This window comes from Copadichromis virginalis, linkage group LG4, assembly GCF_057382275.1.
Source record: "Copadichromis virginalis isolate Kocher_CV1m ecotype Utaka linkage group LG4, C_Virginalis_male_GT1.1, whole genome shotgun sequence".
Taxonomy (NCBI): domain Eukaryota; kingdom Metazoa; phylum Chordata; class Actinopteri; order Cichliformes; family Cichlidae; genus Copadichromis; species Copadichromis virginalis.
Genome location: NC_140621.1, coordinates 27,849,753 through 27,868,225, shown reverse-complemented (window position 1 = coordinate 27,868,225; position 18,473 = coordinate 27,849,753). Strand labels below are relative to the sequence as shown.

The 18,473-nt window shown below is 38.7% G+C and overlaps 2 protein-coding genes and 3 non-coding genes across 6 annotated transcripts; 4 read left to right on the top strand and 1 right to left on the bottom strand.

Annotated features, from left to right (window-relative positions):
* Window positions 1–85: 85 nt before the first annotated feature.
* LOC146711709 (apoptosis regulator BAX-like) lies at window positions 86–3,563 on the bottom strand. 2 transcript variants are annotated; one of them, XM_085454663.1, is made up of 6 exons: window positions 3,342–3,563; window positions 2,656–2,704; window positions 1,985–2,143; window positions 1,720–1,855; window positions 1,507–1,611; window positions 86–1,423 (listed from the first exon to the last, which is right to left on the bottom strand). In XM_085454663.1, exons 1-6 carry the CDS (start codon window positions 3,370–3,372, stop codon window positions 1,325–1,327), a joined length of 579 nt encoding a protein of 192 aa, XP_085310789.1. In that variant the 5' UTR covers window positions 3,373–3,563; the 3' UTR covers window positions 86–1,324. The 2 variants fall into 2 exon arrangements, with proteins under 2 accessions (XP_085310789.1, XP_085310788.1); XM_085454662.1 differs by lacking the exon at window positions 3,342–3,563 and having other exon boundaries at window positions 2,656–2,774.
* Window positions 3,564–3,633: 70 nt separating this feature from the next.
* Window positions 3,634–5,552, top strand: rps11 (ribosomal protein S11). Its single transcript, XM_085454664.1, has 5 exons — window positions 3,634–3,719; window positions 4,196–4,336; window positions 4,563–4,638; window positions 4,951–5,080; window positions 5,357–5,552. Exons 1-5 carry the CDS (start codon window positions 3,705–3,707, stop codon window positions 5,478–5,480), a joined length of 486 nt encoding a protein of 161 aa, XP_085310790.1. The 5' UTR covers window positions 3,634–3,704; the 3' UTR covers window positions 5,481–5,552.
* Window positions 4,403–4,486, top strand: LOC146711708 (small nucleolar RNA SNORD35). Its single transcript, XR_014920309.1, has one exon. It is a non-coding gene; the product is annotated as a small nucleolar RNA SNORD35 (small nucleolar RNA).
* On the top strand, window positions 4,766–4,849 carry LOC146711707 (small nucleolar RNA SNORD35). Its single transcript, XR_014920311.1, has one exon. It is a non-coding gene; the product is annotated as a small nucleolar RNA SNORD35 (small nucleolar RNA).
* On the top strand, window positions 5,158–5,242 carry LOC146711706 (small nucleolar RNA SNORD35). Its single transcript, XR_014920310.1, has one exon. It is a non-coding gene; the product is annotated as a small nucleolar RNA SNORD35 (small nucleolar RNA).
* Window positions 5,553–18,473: the final 12,921 nt, after the last annotated feature.

Sequence of the window (18,473 nt, the reverse complement as noted above, 5' to 3'; positions counted from 1 at the left end):
TTAATAGTCGACATAATCGTGACTAGTCGACTAATCGTGGCAGCCCTAGTCAACATTCTGTGTGTGATTAAAGCACAGCTACAGATAATAGTTGAAAGATTTATTTTTAATATTACAGCATACAAAGTCACTGCAAAAAGATTTCAAGGGAGACTTGAAGGAAATTTTACTCTTACAAATATGATATAGAAAAGGTGAAAACTTGAGAATATCAAAATGATTTCAGAGTTAAAAAAGAAAACAAAAACCACCAAGGCACTGACAAACAAGAAGAACGTATAAAAAGACTTTTGCTGTTTAGACAAAGTCGCAGTTTGAATAACTCACGTACAAAATACAGTACTTTGAATATGTGTAAAGTGAGGTAAGAATCTGTGAGCAATCCATTGCTTTCTGTGTCTGCAGCGTCAAACCTTCAGTAGACCAAAAGAACACCGAGAAGTAACAGAATTATTGAGTGTCACGTTAAGGTCAGAATGCTGGTCAAAATGCCCCCAAACACCATATGATTGTATATTACACAAGATTGCAGTTCTTTTACTATCCTTTCAGAGAGATTATCTGACTGTTTTTTAACCATCTGATGATTCATGTTAAACGTAAACATAACTTTATATAGAAGAATTGGGTGCTGCACCTACTGGAAGAAGAGAAATGAACTGGGGGTTAATTAAACCCAAACTTTTATCAGAGTTCTCTTAGTATATACCGTTTTCTAAATATTTCCGCAAAAATATCTCTTTAACTCCATCGAATATGACTACCTTACACATTCAGTGCCAGCAGAACATTACAGATTTACACCAGTGAACACTCACAAATACATGAGAATGTGGATTGGCTAGCATACAGACAATGATGTAAAGGATGGAGAGAGTGGGAAGAGCAGAAAGGCAATTTCTGTGAAAAAAAATAGCAAAAAACTAAACAAAACAAGGGAAACTCTTAATTTGATCAAAACATTTCTCATAATATCATTTAAGGTAGAAAACAGAATGCAGTGACTTGTGTACCAAGTAAAAAATAAATTAATTAAAATGCATTCCTTGTTCAAGTCTTGACAACCTCTCCCCATCCTTCAATTTTGTGCACGTAATCCTGCACAGCTCGCTTCCCCAGTGGCATAGGCATCTTGAGTGCAACAGCGCTATTAGTCCAACTCCCAATTCTTACATATGAATAAGAGGCAGAAATGAAGAACAATTAATTCGAGATAAGTTCTTCCTGTTGAGTGTATTTCTTTCTGCATTCTTCTTCCTCCTGTGCCATTTCCCTCAATTGTAATTCTTGCTGTCTTTCTCCTCTCTGCTCTTCATGCTGCCCCTCACATCTTGCGAATGACAAGAACAGTGGTAAGGACTCCTGCCAAGAAAACTCCGACCGTCTGCCATGTTGGTGTGCCAAAGTAGGAGCGAATACCCTCCTAAAAATGCCGAAAAGACAGGAAATTTAATATGGACACATAGATTATTGCTAATAAATTAGGTTTATTAGTTTGCTCCTTACCCAGCCACCTTGCTCCCTGATCCAGTTGATCACATGTTCCCGGAGATAGTCTATGGTCCAACTGATAATGGTTCTGATAATATCCGGAATCTGAGTTACAAGAGCCTGTAAAGGTGTAAAGAGAAGATCTTTAGATTTTTTTAATTCAATAATACATGCCTTACTTTTGTTATTTATTAATTTTAAAATACCAAACATAGCAGTTTCACGTACTTTGATAACGAGTCGGCATGCAAAGTAGAACAGTGCAACCACCCTGCCCCAGTTAAATATTCCATCTGAAAAGATCTCATAGGCCACTCTCATAAAAACCTCTCTTGTGGGACAAAGCGAAGAGTCATTTATCATTCTAGGGAAAAAGATTGAATAATGGTAAGCAAATAATTAAGTTATTACAGTTATAGTTGAACAAACTTGCATATCATAATACTCCACGCCTTTAAAGTTGCCTGAAGAGGCACACAGACAAGTTACCAACCTTTGGAGCTCTACATTTCCATCCAGCTCGTCTCCAATCTGCTGCAGGCACTGAGCAAGCTTCTTATGTTTTGGGTCAGTCAGCTGGCTTCCACCAAGCTGTTCTCTCGTCACTGCCTTATTGCCATCTCCTTGCCTCTGAACTCGCTCATAGATGAAACTATACAGCACAAATACACAACAGCAAGCCATCTTACACTTTCTCTAGTTCAACAGCAAGAAACCAAAGTGAAGGGGTTAAGATGACCTGGTTACCTAAGCTGGTTGTCATCATTGGACCTTGGCACATTAGCACTTTCAAAATGGACTGTTACTTATATATAGCACTTTACTACTCTCTTTGAGCGTTGAATGTGTTTTCTTACAACAAACCTCGTTCACATATGATACATATTTTCTCTGTGCCAAAGCACTTTTAACCCAACGTTAGGACACTAGCACTCTGACGGATGTGTCAAGGTCAACATGAGATTCACTATTTATGTTGACATACAACCTAGAAGATCAAACAAATAGCCTTGCAATTGGTAGGTGATCAGCTCTTCCTTCTGAAACAAGTCAACAAAGGCACTCAAACTCCTTACACCTAACCCCTTATATCAAGTTGATTTCCTTCACAAAAATGATATATTCCACATATAACTGCTACCCAAGAGTGTAGTGTGTACTCACTCCTGTAACAAAATAGTTCCGACTTCCAGTATCTGATCTCCGGAATTCCCTGAAAGACAAAGGTAGACACTCATTAGATGACTCAAATGCTGATAAATAAGCATTGCGCCAAATTATTATGAGATCACTTTAGATGACAGAAAAATTATACGTCAATTCTCAGTTTCATCGTAGGTATTTTTTTCGTAACAATTAGTTTAAACACGTTTTTAAAACTATTGTTTTTGTAAATTATTTATATCTCCTGTTCAACTCTACTCTAGACACCTGTTTGTCCGTAACATATACAAAGGCAATACATCAAATCTGGTGTTAGTTATTTAGTTGATAGTATTAATTTAAGTTAATTCGCGTTCAACACTGTCGTAACTGAGGAAATTTGCCATTTTTTTTTATGTCAAAAGGATGCCGTTTCCAAATGTGTACGTTTCGCTTTCGGTCAAACGCGTTTGCTTACTCTTTGTAACGCGAACATCTACACAACGCAGTGCTAACGAAAAGCTAACGTTTAGCTACTTTTGCTAAGCTAAGCCCTATCCATGTTAACGATACACTTAGCAAGCAATAAAGCGGCAAACTAAATGTTAACTGTTAAAGCGCCACATTATCTGTGTCTATCGGACTCCCACCGACACTGTCAGAGTCGAAATATATGTATTTTATTTGTTGACGATAGCTGCTACTACCTTGATCGCCTCCTCCTGGGTGTGATGCCATCTTCTTTTCTGTTTGGGTCGTTTCTGGTTCCCGTGCAATCACGTGATAACAGTTATTTGTTCGTACCAGTGGGCGGCACTTGCCACCCTCACTTTTTCACCCTCTAGTTTAATTTACAAATATACAAATAGAACTATAGGCAACAGAAATAGGGAAAAACTATAATGCCCCCTACCGCACGTAAAGTGGTACGATAACTCTGTAATTTTAGTCCAAAAAAAGTCTGTTAAATCTTTTTTTGGCCTCGCCTAAATGAACGTCATTTCCCGTACCTCGGTGTCTTCCGTCCGTCGCGCGCATACACAGGCCTCTTTACGACTCGGCTGGCAAAGATGGCGGATGCACAAGTATGTTCGGCAAAACGGCGTGGTGACTTTAAATCGACATATTTACACTTTAATAAACATTTTACTCATCTAGAATTAAGTATATGCCATTATAGTGTTCTTATATTTGTTCCTGAGTCACTTCAAACTACATTTACGCGCTTATAGTCAACATTTTTGCTCCTCTGTACTCCCTCGTGCAGCGCTCAAGTAGCCGGAATGGTAGCCTGGTTAGCTTAGCGTGCTATTACTTACCATTCCCTATTAATACGGCTTCTACTCTTTGCATGATGTGCGTGTTAAGTCTTAGCTTTTAGGCACGTCTTCTGTAACTTGTTAGGCTGCATGTCATATTAACCAAAAGTGAACATAGGTTTAGTGAGAGGAAGTAAGTCTTAAGTCGACTAACGAGCGGCGGCGTGTGAGAGAAATGCGTGGTGAAGGTGATGTGATTTCTATTTCAAAGCTTTAACTCGCCGATCTGTATTTCTGACCAGACCGAGAGATCCTATCAGAAGCAGCCTACCATCTTCCAGAACAAAAAGCGTGTTCTGATCACAGATGGTGGCAAGGAGACCAAGGAAAAGCTTCCTCGCTACCACAAGAGTGTTGGGCTGGGCTTCAAAACACCAAGAGAGGTAAATGAATCATTTCAAGGCATTTTTCAAACGTTTAAATACATTTAAAACTATTTGGTTGTAAGCTGCAGATGATGTTTTTCTCACGATGGTCTTCCAAGCCTGCAAGGTTCTGACGACAATGCCTTTTGGCAACACTGATGCAAACTTGTGATTATGATTTCATGTTAGATTTGATAGTCTTATCACTTATTCATATACAGTAACATGTTTGTTTTTTCTCCAGGCTATTGAAGGCACCTACATTGACAAGAAATGCCCCTTCACTGGAAATGTTTCCATCCGTGGCCGTATTCTCTCTGGTCAGTTGAATGTCTCGTAGCACAGACAAGTGTTTTTACAGACGTCCTAAACTTAACTTTATTTTAAATGAAACCAGAACAGTGTAATTTACTAGAAACCACATGTCTTCCTTTTTTGTCACTGTCCTGCAAATGATGCTTATCTCACGATGGTCTTCCAAGCCCTTTGGGTTCTGACGACAATGCCTAATGGCAACACTGATGTAGTCTAGTGACAAAAGTTCTAAGAGCAGTTTTCTAAATCTATCCAGTGCCATTTTATGACTAGAGAAAGTGGTATAACACAAAATGCTGTCCATTGTCTGTCTGAAGGTGTGGTGACCAAAATGAAGATGCAGAGGACCATTGTCATCAGACGTGACTACCTGCATTACATCCGCAAGTACAACCGCTTTGAGAAGAGGCACAAGAACCTCTCGGTCCATCTGTCACCTTGCTTTAGGTATAGCACCTCACATTATGTTTTGTTAAATAACCCTTTAATTAATAACTGTGTTCCTTCAAAGCCTCTTATTTTGCTGCATATGATGTTTTTTCTCACGATGGTCTTCCAAGCTCAGGAAGCTCTGACGACACTGCCTTTGGCAAAAACTGATGCAGCTTTGCTTCAGTATGACAACATTTTCTGTCAACTTATTTTTGGACATGCATACCCATATTAAATTCCCCTTTGCACTGGTTTTTTTTTTTTTTTCTTTGTTTGTTTTGTCTTCCGCAGAGACGTCACAGTTGGAGACATTGTGACTGTCGGGGAGTGCCGACCCCTCAGCAAGACAGTGAGATTTAACGTCCTCAAAGTGACAAAGGCCGCTGGAGCCAAGAAGCAGTTCCAGAAGTTTTAGATGTGACTTTGAACGAGATGTCTGCCGTCGGCTAATTTGTCTCATTTTGAAATAAAGAAAATCTTGGTTAAATTTTCTGGAGCAGACTGAAATATAAAACATTTTTGTGTGGATTTATTTCCAGTAGTTTGAGCATAATAAAGAGACGGCACTCTACGTATTAATGGTCACTGTAACAATATTATTGATGCATTTATGAAGTACTTGTATGAAAATTAAGTATTTTAATTTTGGGTACTCTGCTTCCTGGTCTAAAAGTCTATAGAATCTGGAATTGCAGTCATGATAAGGTACACTCTCTTTCAATTCTAAAATTTATCAGGGCACAAAAGTTCTGGTTCTAGAATTATTTAAATACAAGCCTGGATGAGCAGCAACAAATAACATACTGTGAGTGAACAAAAACAAAAGAAAAATGCAGAAGCAGTGAGTTAAAATACATCAAGATTCAACAGCGTGTTTCTAAACTGTTCACCTTTAAAAACAGCACAATGAACTGTAGTGACTGCATACAAAGACTATCAGTCTTTTTATTGGGTATGAGTTTGGGCTCACTTTCTTACTGCATTAGTGAGGGTTTCTCTGCACAGCATTTTAATTGTGTGGACTTTGCTAATACAACATCTTGATTCTTGTCTTTTTCAACTATTGTAAGTTTGTTGCTGTGCTTGGAATCATTATACTGTTGCATGACCAGGTTTGAACCAGGCTTTATTGGTCAAACAGATGGCTTCACGTTTGGCTCTACAAGATTTAAAGAGCATTGTTCCCAAGTCCGAGGAACAATTGCTCCCAGATTGTTAACAATTTATCTCCTCAACATTATTTTAACACCTGAATGCTGCAGCAAACTGCCAAGAGAGGGATATAAAATAGAAGTTCTTTCATTTTCTTTTATAGATGTTCTCACACTTGCTGCTTTCCCTATTGTTTCCCGTGTAAGCAATAAGGGTGGACTTGATTTTCACACACATTTTTTTTGAATTTTGAATTGAAATTTTTGAATTTTGATTCAAATTGTTGTCAGATTATTAATCGCATGGTGTAATATGTTTTGTAGTTCATCTGGACTATAGTTTGAGGTCATGTAAGCCCTGCTACAGAAAACATGTTTTACATCTTCATAAATTAAACCTTAGAAATGAAAGAGAGTGTACATTGTTTTTCTCAAAACTAGTAGACAAAATAATGCAAACAAGGTGAGGCTTTTGAAGTTGAGTAGATAAAGTTGAATCTATATTTTTATATTCAGTGCTTTAGTTCACTTACCAGCTTTATTGGTCTTTCTCAGGGTGGCTGCTCTACTGTTTTAATAAAATAAATCCCATAGATTGTCCCTACAAGGTACATTACTGCAGCTGGCAGGTGTTTCTAGTAGCCTACAAATGCTTTTAGTGATAAATTGTAAATAATTCTACCTTCAATAACTTGGGTGTCCTAAGGCTGAAAGAGAGTTATTTCCTAACTGAAGACTAGTTAAAGCAGCTTGGCAATGATGGAACATTTAGCTTAATAAGTATGTTTTTTAATTAGCCTGTAAAAAGCATTAAATCCATGCAGTTGCTAGACATGGCACTAAAAGCACAAAAGAGATTATGAAATGACTACTGGACCAATGAGATGGAAGATGCAAATGGACCTCTTCAACCTCACTTTTCCACTTGAGAGTCTTGAGAGTCTAAAAAAACAATTAGTTTTGTGCACCAAAAACAAAAAACCCACATAGTGTCTCACTCAAACACTGGGTCATGCTGTAGCATGTATTCATAATTATTTTTTAAGCAATCAAAATGCATCAACCTGTTCCTAACCAATCTCCCTATTATCACCAGCAGGGGGCAACAGATAGCTGTTTGAATCTATTTACTCTTGAATCTAACATATCGTTAGCTTCATAGCATAAGTGCCTAAGTCATTGACTTAGTCAAATGACTTAGGCAATTATGCTATGAAGCTAACGATATGTGGTAAATGGATTAGCCACCAGATTTTGTCCGATTGCAATCATTCATGAAACAAATGACAATACTTGCTTTGTAAATAAAAATTATGTTAATAGAATTTTTAATAATAAAATATAATAATAATAAGAAAACAATAGATAGAATATACTTTATTGATCTCACAAAATAGTACAATACAATAAATAAACAACAAAGTAAAAGTGGCAACAGTGGTAAAAAAAATAAAACAAAGAAAAGTACAAATGAATTATGAATATGCATAAAATATGCATTTTCATCTCTCACAGAAAGAAGAGTTATATAATAATATATAAAATAATATTGGATTACTGTTGAATAACATTAATGTCTATTTCAGTGATTCCAAAGGTGTGATTCAGGGCCTCCTGTTGGGCCATTAAGGTACTGCAGGTGGGCAGCAGCAATAACAGAAATTCAGTTTGAATTTAATCTGTATGTATGTACAATTAAACATAATGGTATTAGTTATACTTAAAAAACAAACAAACAAATCAAAACAAACCACAATGTAATTAAATGTAAAATTAATGCATGAATTAATAATGATAATAAATAAAATACATTACATTGATTTTTTTCAAATCATATCTCTTGGATATGGAAAATGACACTTGCATAATGCTGCAGCCACAATATGACCTCATTATTTTGTACTGTTAAGGCCCAAAGATGCTCAGTGTGTCTGAGATTCAGAGAAATACACAACAAGTGTGCTTCTCAGCTGATTCATTTGCATTTGTCCTTATTTCTGCTTGAGAAGCTGACAGCTCTTCTGTGTGGGAATCAGTCAGCCCCCCGACCCCCTTTACCGTCTGCTAGCTGAGTGCCGTGACAGAGGAGTCACTATTAACAGTACATGCTTTTTTCTCAGTGCTCTAGTGATTGTGGGACATATGGTGATGATGTGAAAAGGAGAAAGTGGTTAATGTGAGCTCAGCCATGTAAGTAGTCCTGTCATTTAATGATTAGCAGACTGAGCAGCTGTTCTTCTGAAGCTTTGCTATGGAAAAACAAATATTTCCCTCAATTACAGTTTTTACTTTTGTTTTTGCTGTAATAATAATAATGTAGCTCTCCACCCATGCTGCAGTGTTTACCTAAACAGCAGTGTCCCAGCTTCAAACCACAAATTGTCCTCTGTACCGGGGCTTTCCCAGCTCTTTCTCTCCTTCATTGCCGACACTACGGGAGGGTGGGAGGGCTTGCAGGATGTTCTCGGAATAACAGGCTCTCTCACAAGCAGACACCCCAGGGAGCATGATGGCCCTGAAGGACCCCCAGCCCACATGAGTGCAAGCATGCTCCCAAGGAGTGTTTGTCTGAGGGCAGAGGTCTGATCCCTTAAGAAGTCTGAGCAACCATAATAAACCAAAACTGACTGTCAAAACTGTGATGGATATGTACGGGTAGATAAGCCTGGCGATGTTGCTGTTGTTGTGCATAGATCCAGAAAGCTAAGATAAACTGTGCTAATCATTTAAGCTAAAGAGTTTTCAAAACTTCTGACGCACAAGATGCAGACATACATTTCTTTGTGCCATTGTTCTGTGTATTTTCTTCCACGCAAGTCTGATTGCTGAATTCAAAAACAGCAACAAAAAAAACCTGTATTGATTTGCATTTTCATCCTCACTTCTTGAAACACAAGCCCTGCAATTCAGGGCTCAGCTTTGAGATGGAGAAACCAGTCACGCTTCTGCTAAACTAATTTCAAGTTTCCATTTGGAGGCATCACAAAAAGTGAAGATAGATTCTGTGTAGAGTGGAATTTAGTAGAGCATCCATCACTGGTGGCTTACTCGGGCCCTCTGTGCATATGAAACAAATGTATTCTGTAAAAAGCCTATTTTTTTTTAGCACACTCATATAAAAGGGGTCTCAGCACGCTAATATCTGCAAACAGCAGTATTGCAACATGTTCTTCTGTTCAATAGTACTCTTTAAACATTGTTATCTATATATTTTCTGGCCATGACAGTGGACACACAGCCAGGTCACTTCACATTCCTCCAGTCTGCCAACATGTTTACCCAGAGTCATGGAGCATGCTTGCAGCCATGCTTACTTGTGTACCTAATGGTAGGGATGTTAACTTTAAGGGTCATCCCAGTGAGGGTAATCAAACAATCAAAACAGAGCCCTTCTGGTGAGCCAGCAGGAGGTTGCAAAGTCACCGAAGCTGGAGCCTGATCATGGGCTGTTTGGAGGCTGTTAATGGCATCAGACCTGATGGACTGAGCAGATGCAGAGACTGTTTTGTGTAATACAGAGTAGCCTGGGCTTTAACAGATAAAGTCTTTCACTCTGTGGTCTGTACTACAGACAAAATAACAGACTGCTCAACACAAAGGTAAGCTTGTTTCCTGAATCTCAAAAAATCACCTCTAAATTTAAGTCTACCCTATGAGGGATAAATGTATTATATTGCTACAGACTTTTTTCTTCTACTGCAATATAATACAGAACCATTAAACCCACCACTTCCCTGTGGCAGCCTGCTAGGGTGCACAACACAAACACTATAGACTCCACTACAGGTCAACATGGGGTCACCCTCCACATCTGGCCATTCTATTATATTTTTGAACGGACAAAAAGGGTCCAAAGGCGTATTATTATGACACGATTCTCGGCCACAAACAAAGTGCCATGTGGTCAGGCTGCACACTGCAGTCATATATATTAAATATGGGTTTGGATGGCCTTCAGTTAAAGCCAGTGAAAGTGGATATGGTGGCTAATAGGCATGTCAAGATCTATGTCTTTAAGGTTAAAGGTTCTGGTCACAGTTATCAGTGTCCGTTATCTACAGCAGCACCTTGAGCTTCTTAACTGATTTTAAGTGATCTAGCAGATGTGGCTGCTGCTCTTCACTTGCAGACTCATCAGTTTGTGGGTGCTTTTGTAAAAACATGCTTTTATTAACCTTATGATTCCTGTTTGCATGTGAGTGAACGTTCGCTGAAGGGCAAAATTCGAACACTTCAAAGAGTATCTGTTACAAAACGCTGATTGATAACTGCTCACCTGGTCTGTCTGGTAAGTCGAGAGCCATGCAGCTACACTGCAGATTTACACGACATCTACTAATTCAATATTCTCGGCGTCCATGCCTGCCTGTCATACAAACTGCATGTTTGGCATGTGTGACTGCGGTGGGCATCTCCAATTTTACACCATGTCATCAGATCAAAAGGGCGGCTGGTGCTGGCGGGTCACAGGACAGGGTGTTGTGTGCAGCAGCAATTTTGGGTCATGTGTGAACCATCCAGCATGGCTGTCATCAGAGCAGCCCCGGGGTGTGCTCCTGCTGAGTGATGGCCTCACACTGGAGCCCTGATCAGGCAGAATCTGGATTACATATTAAACATGTGCTATTTTCAGATAAACCAGGTGATTTGTGTCCTCATGGAATGTATATTCATTTGTACTCGAACAGGCATCTATTGCTAATGAATACAAACTACATAAATAACAGAATTACTACAGAAATACCAGAAGTTTTAGTCTTTTGTTTTGTTGAATTCTTTGAGTTCGTGTTTTGAGAAGGTAAATAAAGACCTGCACTGTAAAGTGTAACACTTCTCCCTATGAAGTGTAACAGGAGAAACTCAAAGGAACGCCCCTCAGCAACAGTTTGTGCTATTATTGAGCAGTTCCTGTGCAGTGAGAAGAATTCACCCTGGCAGATGGTGGGGCCGAGGCCCCCGAGGCCCCAGGCAATGCTACACCCTGGGACCCGGATACCTAATCATGCCCTGTTGAGCCTCTCACCTGCTGCTCCACTGCTCACAATGTTATCTCATCTCCCTGACCTATTGTGGCTCCCATTGGTGATAATGACAGTTAAGAGACCCACGCAGCGCTGGAGCAGGAGCTCGGTCTCCCCGGAGAGAGTCAGAATCATGGGAAACCTCAGAGTAATCGATCTCCCCATCCTGCCTCCTCTGGTGGATCTTATTTCTTATCTCGTATTGCAGCAAACTACTGTGGTGTCTGTGATTAAAGCACAGATTGTTTTGACTTTCACAGCCACTGTTTTTAGAGCGCAATCTTATTTTATTATTATTATTTTTAATAAATCAGCTGTCAGTGCCCCTCATACACTGTAGGAAATAGAATTATAACAATGTAATGTAAAATCCACAGTGGCATTTAATTTGCTCTTTGTCTCGTCTCATCAGTCTAAAGTCTAATTTCACAATAGACAGAAGAAATTCCACTTGCTTGCCATCTAGCTCAGAAAGTGTTCACAGACCATAGCTATGTGGCCTTGGGTAACCACAGTTAGTTGCATTTTAAAAATTCTGTTCGCGCAACCTACTTAACCAAACCACAGTATTGTGAAGATCTTTTTTGTTGTTGTTGTCCTCTTTATTTTTGTGCTTCACTATTTTCATTTTCACTTGGTCATTTATCATGAGAAAAAAACCCTCCTCTTCATGTGTGACCTCAGTTCCCACATCTCAGACAGACATGGTCACAGTGGCCCATTTTTCACTGGGCTCTGCCCAACTTAATTAGACTTTCATTACTTCAGTCTGAATGTGTACCTCATCAGTAAAAATGAAGATGGGAAAATGACCTGCTAGGTCAAAAATAATAAAAGGGGTATTTGTTAAGTAAGTTTGGCATTTTACTTTTTGTCAAATATAATCCACTTATACTTTGTAAGCAAGTTCTTTTCTCTGTGTTCAGAATGTATTTACATAACTGATCCTGGGGCACGGTTCCCACTGAAGTGAATGCATTTGCTTATACACAATGACTACATTAAGGAGACAATAGCTTCCAGTTGCACATACTGTACTGTCAATCCTATAGCTGCTGGTTTGTTTCTCTATATTTCTAACTTCCCCAACAGGTGTTTAACTCCAAATCCACAAGTTCCCCCAAATCTCACATGAAGTCATTTAAAAATAAATAAATAAAGTTTTTGTTGGACTTGATGCAGCCTTTTTTTTTTTTGCTTTTATGGGAAATAGGACATTAGGTGACAGCCAATAGGTAGCTCCTAATCAAATGTAGTCAATTAACTGAACATCAGTTAATTGACTGGAAGTCCCAGCAAATTCTTCTCAAGGTCAGACAGGTCAGGTCCTAAATTGCAAAAACCTAATATCTACATCCCAAATGTTACAAGCCTCAGTTAGCATGCAAAATTTTAAAATTTATGACATTACATTTAGAAAAGTGAACAAGTATGGCTTGTTTGGAAGGGTTGCCAAGAGAAAGGCTCTTGTCTTTAATGGAAGAACAGCTTAAGTAGCTTCTGAAGACTTGTTGAACAATGTCCTTTGGCGAGCATCACATCGCATTTGGTGGAAACGGAACACAGCAGATGAGCACACACACACCTCATACCAACCTTCAAGCAGGGATTTGGCTGTTAATCAAATGCACTTGATTGAGCAATAATCAGCAAGTGTGAGCAACTCAGAAGAAGAAGTTTGGCTGTTTGCTGATCTGGATCATTCAGGTGTGTTTAAACAGTACCGCAATTTTCCCAAACGTCCCAACAAATTCATCCCAAATAACAATGATAAGAAAAACTGCAAAAAAGAGAAGAAAACTACCAACTGGCAAGCAGGTTCTGTCGCTAATCAAATGCACTTGATTAACTGATTATCAACAAGTGTGAGCAGTTCTATGAAAGCAGACATTTGGGCAGTTTACTGGTATGCAACATTCAGGGAATCGGGGCTTGTTTTACAGACCTGGGCACCTTGAAGTCATTGAGTCAACCATGAACTTGTCTGTAAAAGTATTCTAGACTCAAATGTGAGATCATCTGCCTGACAGCTAAAGCATGGCTGATACTGGGTTGTGCCATGGCCCTATTTACGTACAAATAATTCACAGAGTGCAAAAGTGCAATAAATGTTTACATTTTGGATGCAGATGATTGGATAAAGAACCAAATGATGTGTAAATTAATGTCCAGTTTCTTCTTAAATAATGATGAACTGACATCTCTTAAATTCTAAAGAAAATAACTAAATTTCAACATGATATCATCTTAAATCAGCAGAAATCTCTTCTGGCTTTTTGTTGGCTTATTAAAAAAATGTGTGGGCTACATATGACAGTTTTAAAAGCCTTTGTTTGGGGTCTAGTTGTGCTTGTGTGCTGCACACATTAAGGGAAGGAAGTGAAAGGGATTTCACAATGACCTGTTTCTTTATTATTTTCTCTATGAATGGAAAAAACAGTATCTTGTTTCTTTAGTAAATTACAGCTGAAAAGAGAACAAAAGAGATCAGATGGAAGGACCACACCCAATAACTCTCTGACTGATTTCAATTATGTTCCCTTTGTAGCAATACAATCTGTATCTAGTCAAGAGAAAGGACAAATTCGACCTCCTTAAGCATTAAAGGCCACTTAAATGCTGGTTATTTAGTGAGACCTGCTTAAAACGAATAAAATTTAACACGATGGCACATTTTCAATTTCAGTTTAAGAGCTTTGTGATTCATAGTTCAGGAAATCTGGAGGATATCTTGTGTCTTTCCACCTTGGCAGGATTCCTACTCTAAATCAACCATGCATATGTTATGTGTAATGTTAAAAATCTCACCATTATCATAAGATTATTAAAATATTTCACTCTGGATGAGGCTCAGATGTAGGCTGCAACTTTTCCACTGACAGAAAAAGGAGAACACACATGTTGACAGACCTCACAGATAGTTGGTTGAATTTCCTTCTTCATAACACAGTAGAAACTCCCCCAACAATTCTGCAATGTAACATCAAAGAAAAGTACTATCAAAATGACATTGTTGTGTTCAGTTTATGGGCGAGAGTTGTTGATGTAGGCTGGTACAATGAAAATAAATAACATTTGGCATGTCTTTGTTAGAGAAATGTTCTTACTCAGAGAGGTTTTATGTACAATCCAACAGAAGCCTGAAAACAAGAACCTTAAAAACCTATTCAAACCCTTTGTGACAAATGAATGCTAGCGCTTCAATGCAAAAAATGCATGACCTCCCACCCACCTCCCGTGTCCTCAGTGGTAGTTATGACCCCGACTGACATACTTCTTTTGCAGGCCAAGCACATGTTAGACCACCTTCCCGTGAAACAGAGGGGGTGTTTTCAATGCAAGACAAGCTGAAGTGACACGGCTGATAACCCTGTGCCATTGTGTGCCTGGCTGCCAGAACATCTCTGTTTCATTGCAGTGCGTAAAACATGTTGGAGATAACAGCCAATCCCAAACATTCCGCAACAGAAAAAACAAAGCCGTCATTTTTCTCTCACCAAATCTCGTTTCTTAAGATAGATTGCATCTGTAAGACCACCATAATTCAAAGAGAGGAAATCTGATCGTTTGTAATGTTTTGTCTCTTGGGACAAAGTGGCATTTTGTAACATGTATGAAAACATATTTGGTAAGAAGAGAGAGCAGATTGGTGTGTGTTTGTGTTTGGAGACTTATTAGGGCATAAGTTTTACATTTACGTCCAATAGTTGGTATAAAACCCTTTTTAGAAAATGCTTCAAGCTGCTTTATTTTGAGACATGAACCATATCGAATTGGCCCCAGTTGTGCATTTTATTAGCTAAACATGCAAATGTGTCTTAATTAAAAAGCCCTGGCTTTTAACATCAAGTCTATTTTTGTTATAAGCAAAATGCAGGAGCTAGGCCACACTTGTGGACAAAACTGTGGGAAGAAGGACTAATAGACTAACAGACTACTCTAGCACAAACAATCTTTTACACTTATATAAGTTGTTAACTATGCTTGTGTAATGGGTTAGTAGCCCAAAGCAGGTGCTACACAAAGAAGTAATCCAGACACTTTGACCAAAGAAACCTCGGTTCAAGAGCCTAGTTAATGGTATGGATCTTTATAACACTACTGCTTTAAAAATGAAGACTTCTCCGACTTTTTCCTATCCTGTTAAATTCCAAATGAAAACATTCTCAACATGTTACAATCAACAATTAGACACAACAGTAGCTGAGAGATTTGCTGTTTCATATTGTATTTGTGACAAGTGCATTTAGGCATATAAGTACAGGAATATGCATAACACAGCCTTGGCAGACCCATTAAAGAAGGACATCATTGCAAGTACTGCTATGCTTGTGTGGAGAAATCGAGGGAAGGAAACAAAGAGTTTCTCGACAATCTGTTTCATTGTCAGTTTCTCTGATCAGCAGAGCAACAATAATCTTTTCTGCTTTAGCAACTTTCAGGTAAAGATAAAACAAGAGACATCAAATAGAAAAGGAAAAACACAGTCAATCACTGTCTGATTGACTTGAACTGTATTCACAGAATAAGCTTAATCTGCAAAGCAAAAGCATAATCAAGCAAAAGAAAATGGATGAACTCTGACTGACCTTATGAAAGGTCATACAATGGTCAGTGAGTTTTTGTCTGTCACTCTGTCTTTATCTATGAGGCTGTCAGCTCTTTAGCTATAAAAACAATTGATTTTGTAATTAAGAAGCTTTCAGATTCTTTTTTGTTGGCTAGAGTATTCCAATCAACTGATACTGAATTTAGATTTAACAATAAGCCTTCCCAACTTTCCAGACTCAGAGAATCACCATACCACTGGTCCGTAACCCTCAAATAGCAACAACAACATAATCACTTTGTTTGCTTTTCATTTAACATATGGAAAAAAGTGACTCATCTAATGGTACACTGAAAAATCAAAGCCCCTATGCATCCTCAAGAGGTGGCCCCAACATAAACAGCGATCTGTTGAGCAGCAGTGTAAACTTCCTTTTGCTTGCTCTGATGCACACACTTCCTGAGGGGATTGGGATCTACACCAGACTGAACCCCATTCTCCATAACGGGGTGGAAGTGTTCCAGCCAACCAGACAAATTCTTGCTTGCATCTCTGTCTGCATGTATCTGTATGCAAAACCTAAAAGACTGCATGTGAAAAAAAAGCAGACATAAGCTGTGGGGGCATTTGTATATTTTCAGGGCTTAAAACTAGAATTACCACCACCAGCCAGCTCAGAGCTGTTAGAGTTTACATGTCTCCACATACTGGATAAAAATGAGACTTTAAAGGAATTTAATGAAAAGTATTAAGTGTTTTTTTGTCTGCCCATAAACACAAAACACAAAGTTGTAGTCATAACAGTAAACAACGTTTCACAAATTAACACAGACACAATCTGACTTCTGTTCTTGAGTTATGGCACTAAGAAAGTTATTTTTGGATAAAATAACAACATCACAAGGAAGAACATCAACATGGTCTTAATATCAGCACTTTCTCATTTGATTTCATTACAAATTTGTCTAAAATGCTGTCATAATAAGCATAGGAATAGTTGAGCTTCAGTGACCTTTGACTACCAAATTCTAATCATTTCATGCCTGGTTCTAGGGGACTTTTGTACCAGCTCTGTATCTGTAAGTGTTCTTGATATGCAGTACTACTTTCAGAAGAATAAGATAGACCAGGGGTGGGCAATTCCAGGCCCTGAGGGCCGGTGTCCTTCAGGTTTTAGATCTCACCTTGGATCAACACACCTGAATCACATGATTACTTCATTACCAGGCCTCTGGAATACGTTGAGGAGCTAATTTAGCCATTTAAATCAGCTGTGTTGGTTCAAGGACACATCTAAAACCTGCAGGGACACCGGCCCTCGGGGCCTGGAATTGCCCACCCCTGAGATAGACAGATAAACAACTGGAAAAAACAAACGGTTGTTCTCAGTATGGAGGTCTAACAGTATCCAAAGGTGTAGTGCACACTGCCTGGTATTAAAGATGGGCTACCAGTATGGCTCTAAGGGATGATATTAACAACTGTTGAAGAGATAAACTCATCATCCCCAGTGGATACATAACTTGTGTATCAATCATGTAATTGTAACTGATCTTTGACCTTTTACCTGCTGCTATCGTCAGAATAAAATTTCCTCCAGCCTTAGTCGTGCTTTGTATTTGGTGCTAATTAGAAAATGAACTAAGATTGCTACTAAACATCAACATACCGATGCTATCACCATTACCTTATTGGCATGATGAACATATAGTAAGCATATAGTTAGGGCTGGACCGGGTGACCCTGAATCCTCTCTTAGTTATGCTGCAATAGGTGTAGGCTGCTGGGGGGTTCCCATGATGGATTGAGTATTTCTTCTCCAGTCATCTGCATTGAATCGTACTTGTTATAAATCCCGCCTCTCCCTGAGCCTGGCTCTGCCGGAGGTTTCTTCCTGTTAAAAGGGAGTTTTTCCTTCCCACTGTCGCCAAAGTGCTTGCTCATGGCGGGATCATATGATTGTTGGGGTTTTCTCTGTATGTATTATTGTAGGGTCAACCTTACAATATGAAGCGCCTTGAGGCGACTGTTGTGATTTGGCACTGTATAAATAAAATTGAATTGATGTGATATTTCACTGTTGTTAATTCTCTTTCGTTAGTTCTAATTTTTACTTGAAATCAAATAACTATTTTTAACAGTGTCTCTTGAACTGTTTCATCACACTCATAGTTCAAATTAAAGCAGCCAATAAAACATCGGTTCATACCCTCATAGAGCAAGGGTGGCCAATTAATTTTCTCAACAGGCCACAAATAGGGCCTAGTTGTAACATCTAATCTTGCCAGTAGTGGTTTATAGAGTGATAAAATTAATACTGAACAGAACTGAGTTTAGCTTATTGATGTCCATCACAATAGTATCTCATAGATTCTCATGCAGCCCCTTAAGAAAATGAACTGCCTAACCCTGATGCAGAGTCACTGGTGACCAGTGGCATTTAAAACCCTCGTGCACACAGTTTTAAGCCTTAATAAATATTAAACTGGTTATCTATTAAAGTAAATCGGCTCCAGTACACTGTTTGTTATGATGGGATATATTCACTATAGAAACAAAAGTGATTTTTGTACCAGGCTTCAAACATTCTTCTTTTTTCTGCTGTAACTCTGACTCAGGCCTTTATAGAGCATACAGATTTTTCAACCCTGGAGTGTTATTGGAGGTGCAAATCATTTGGCCATATA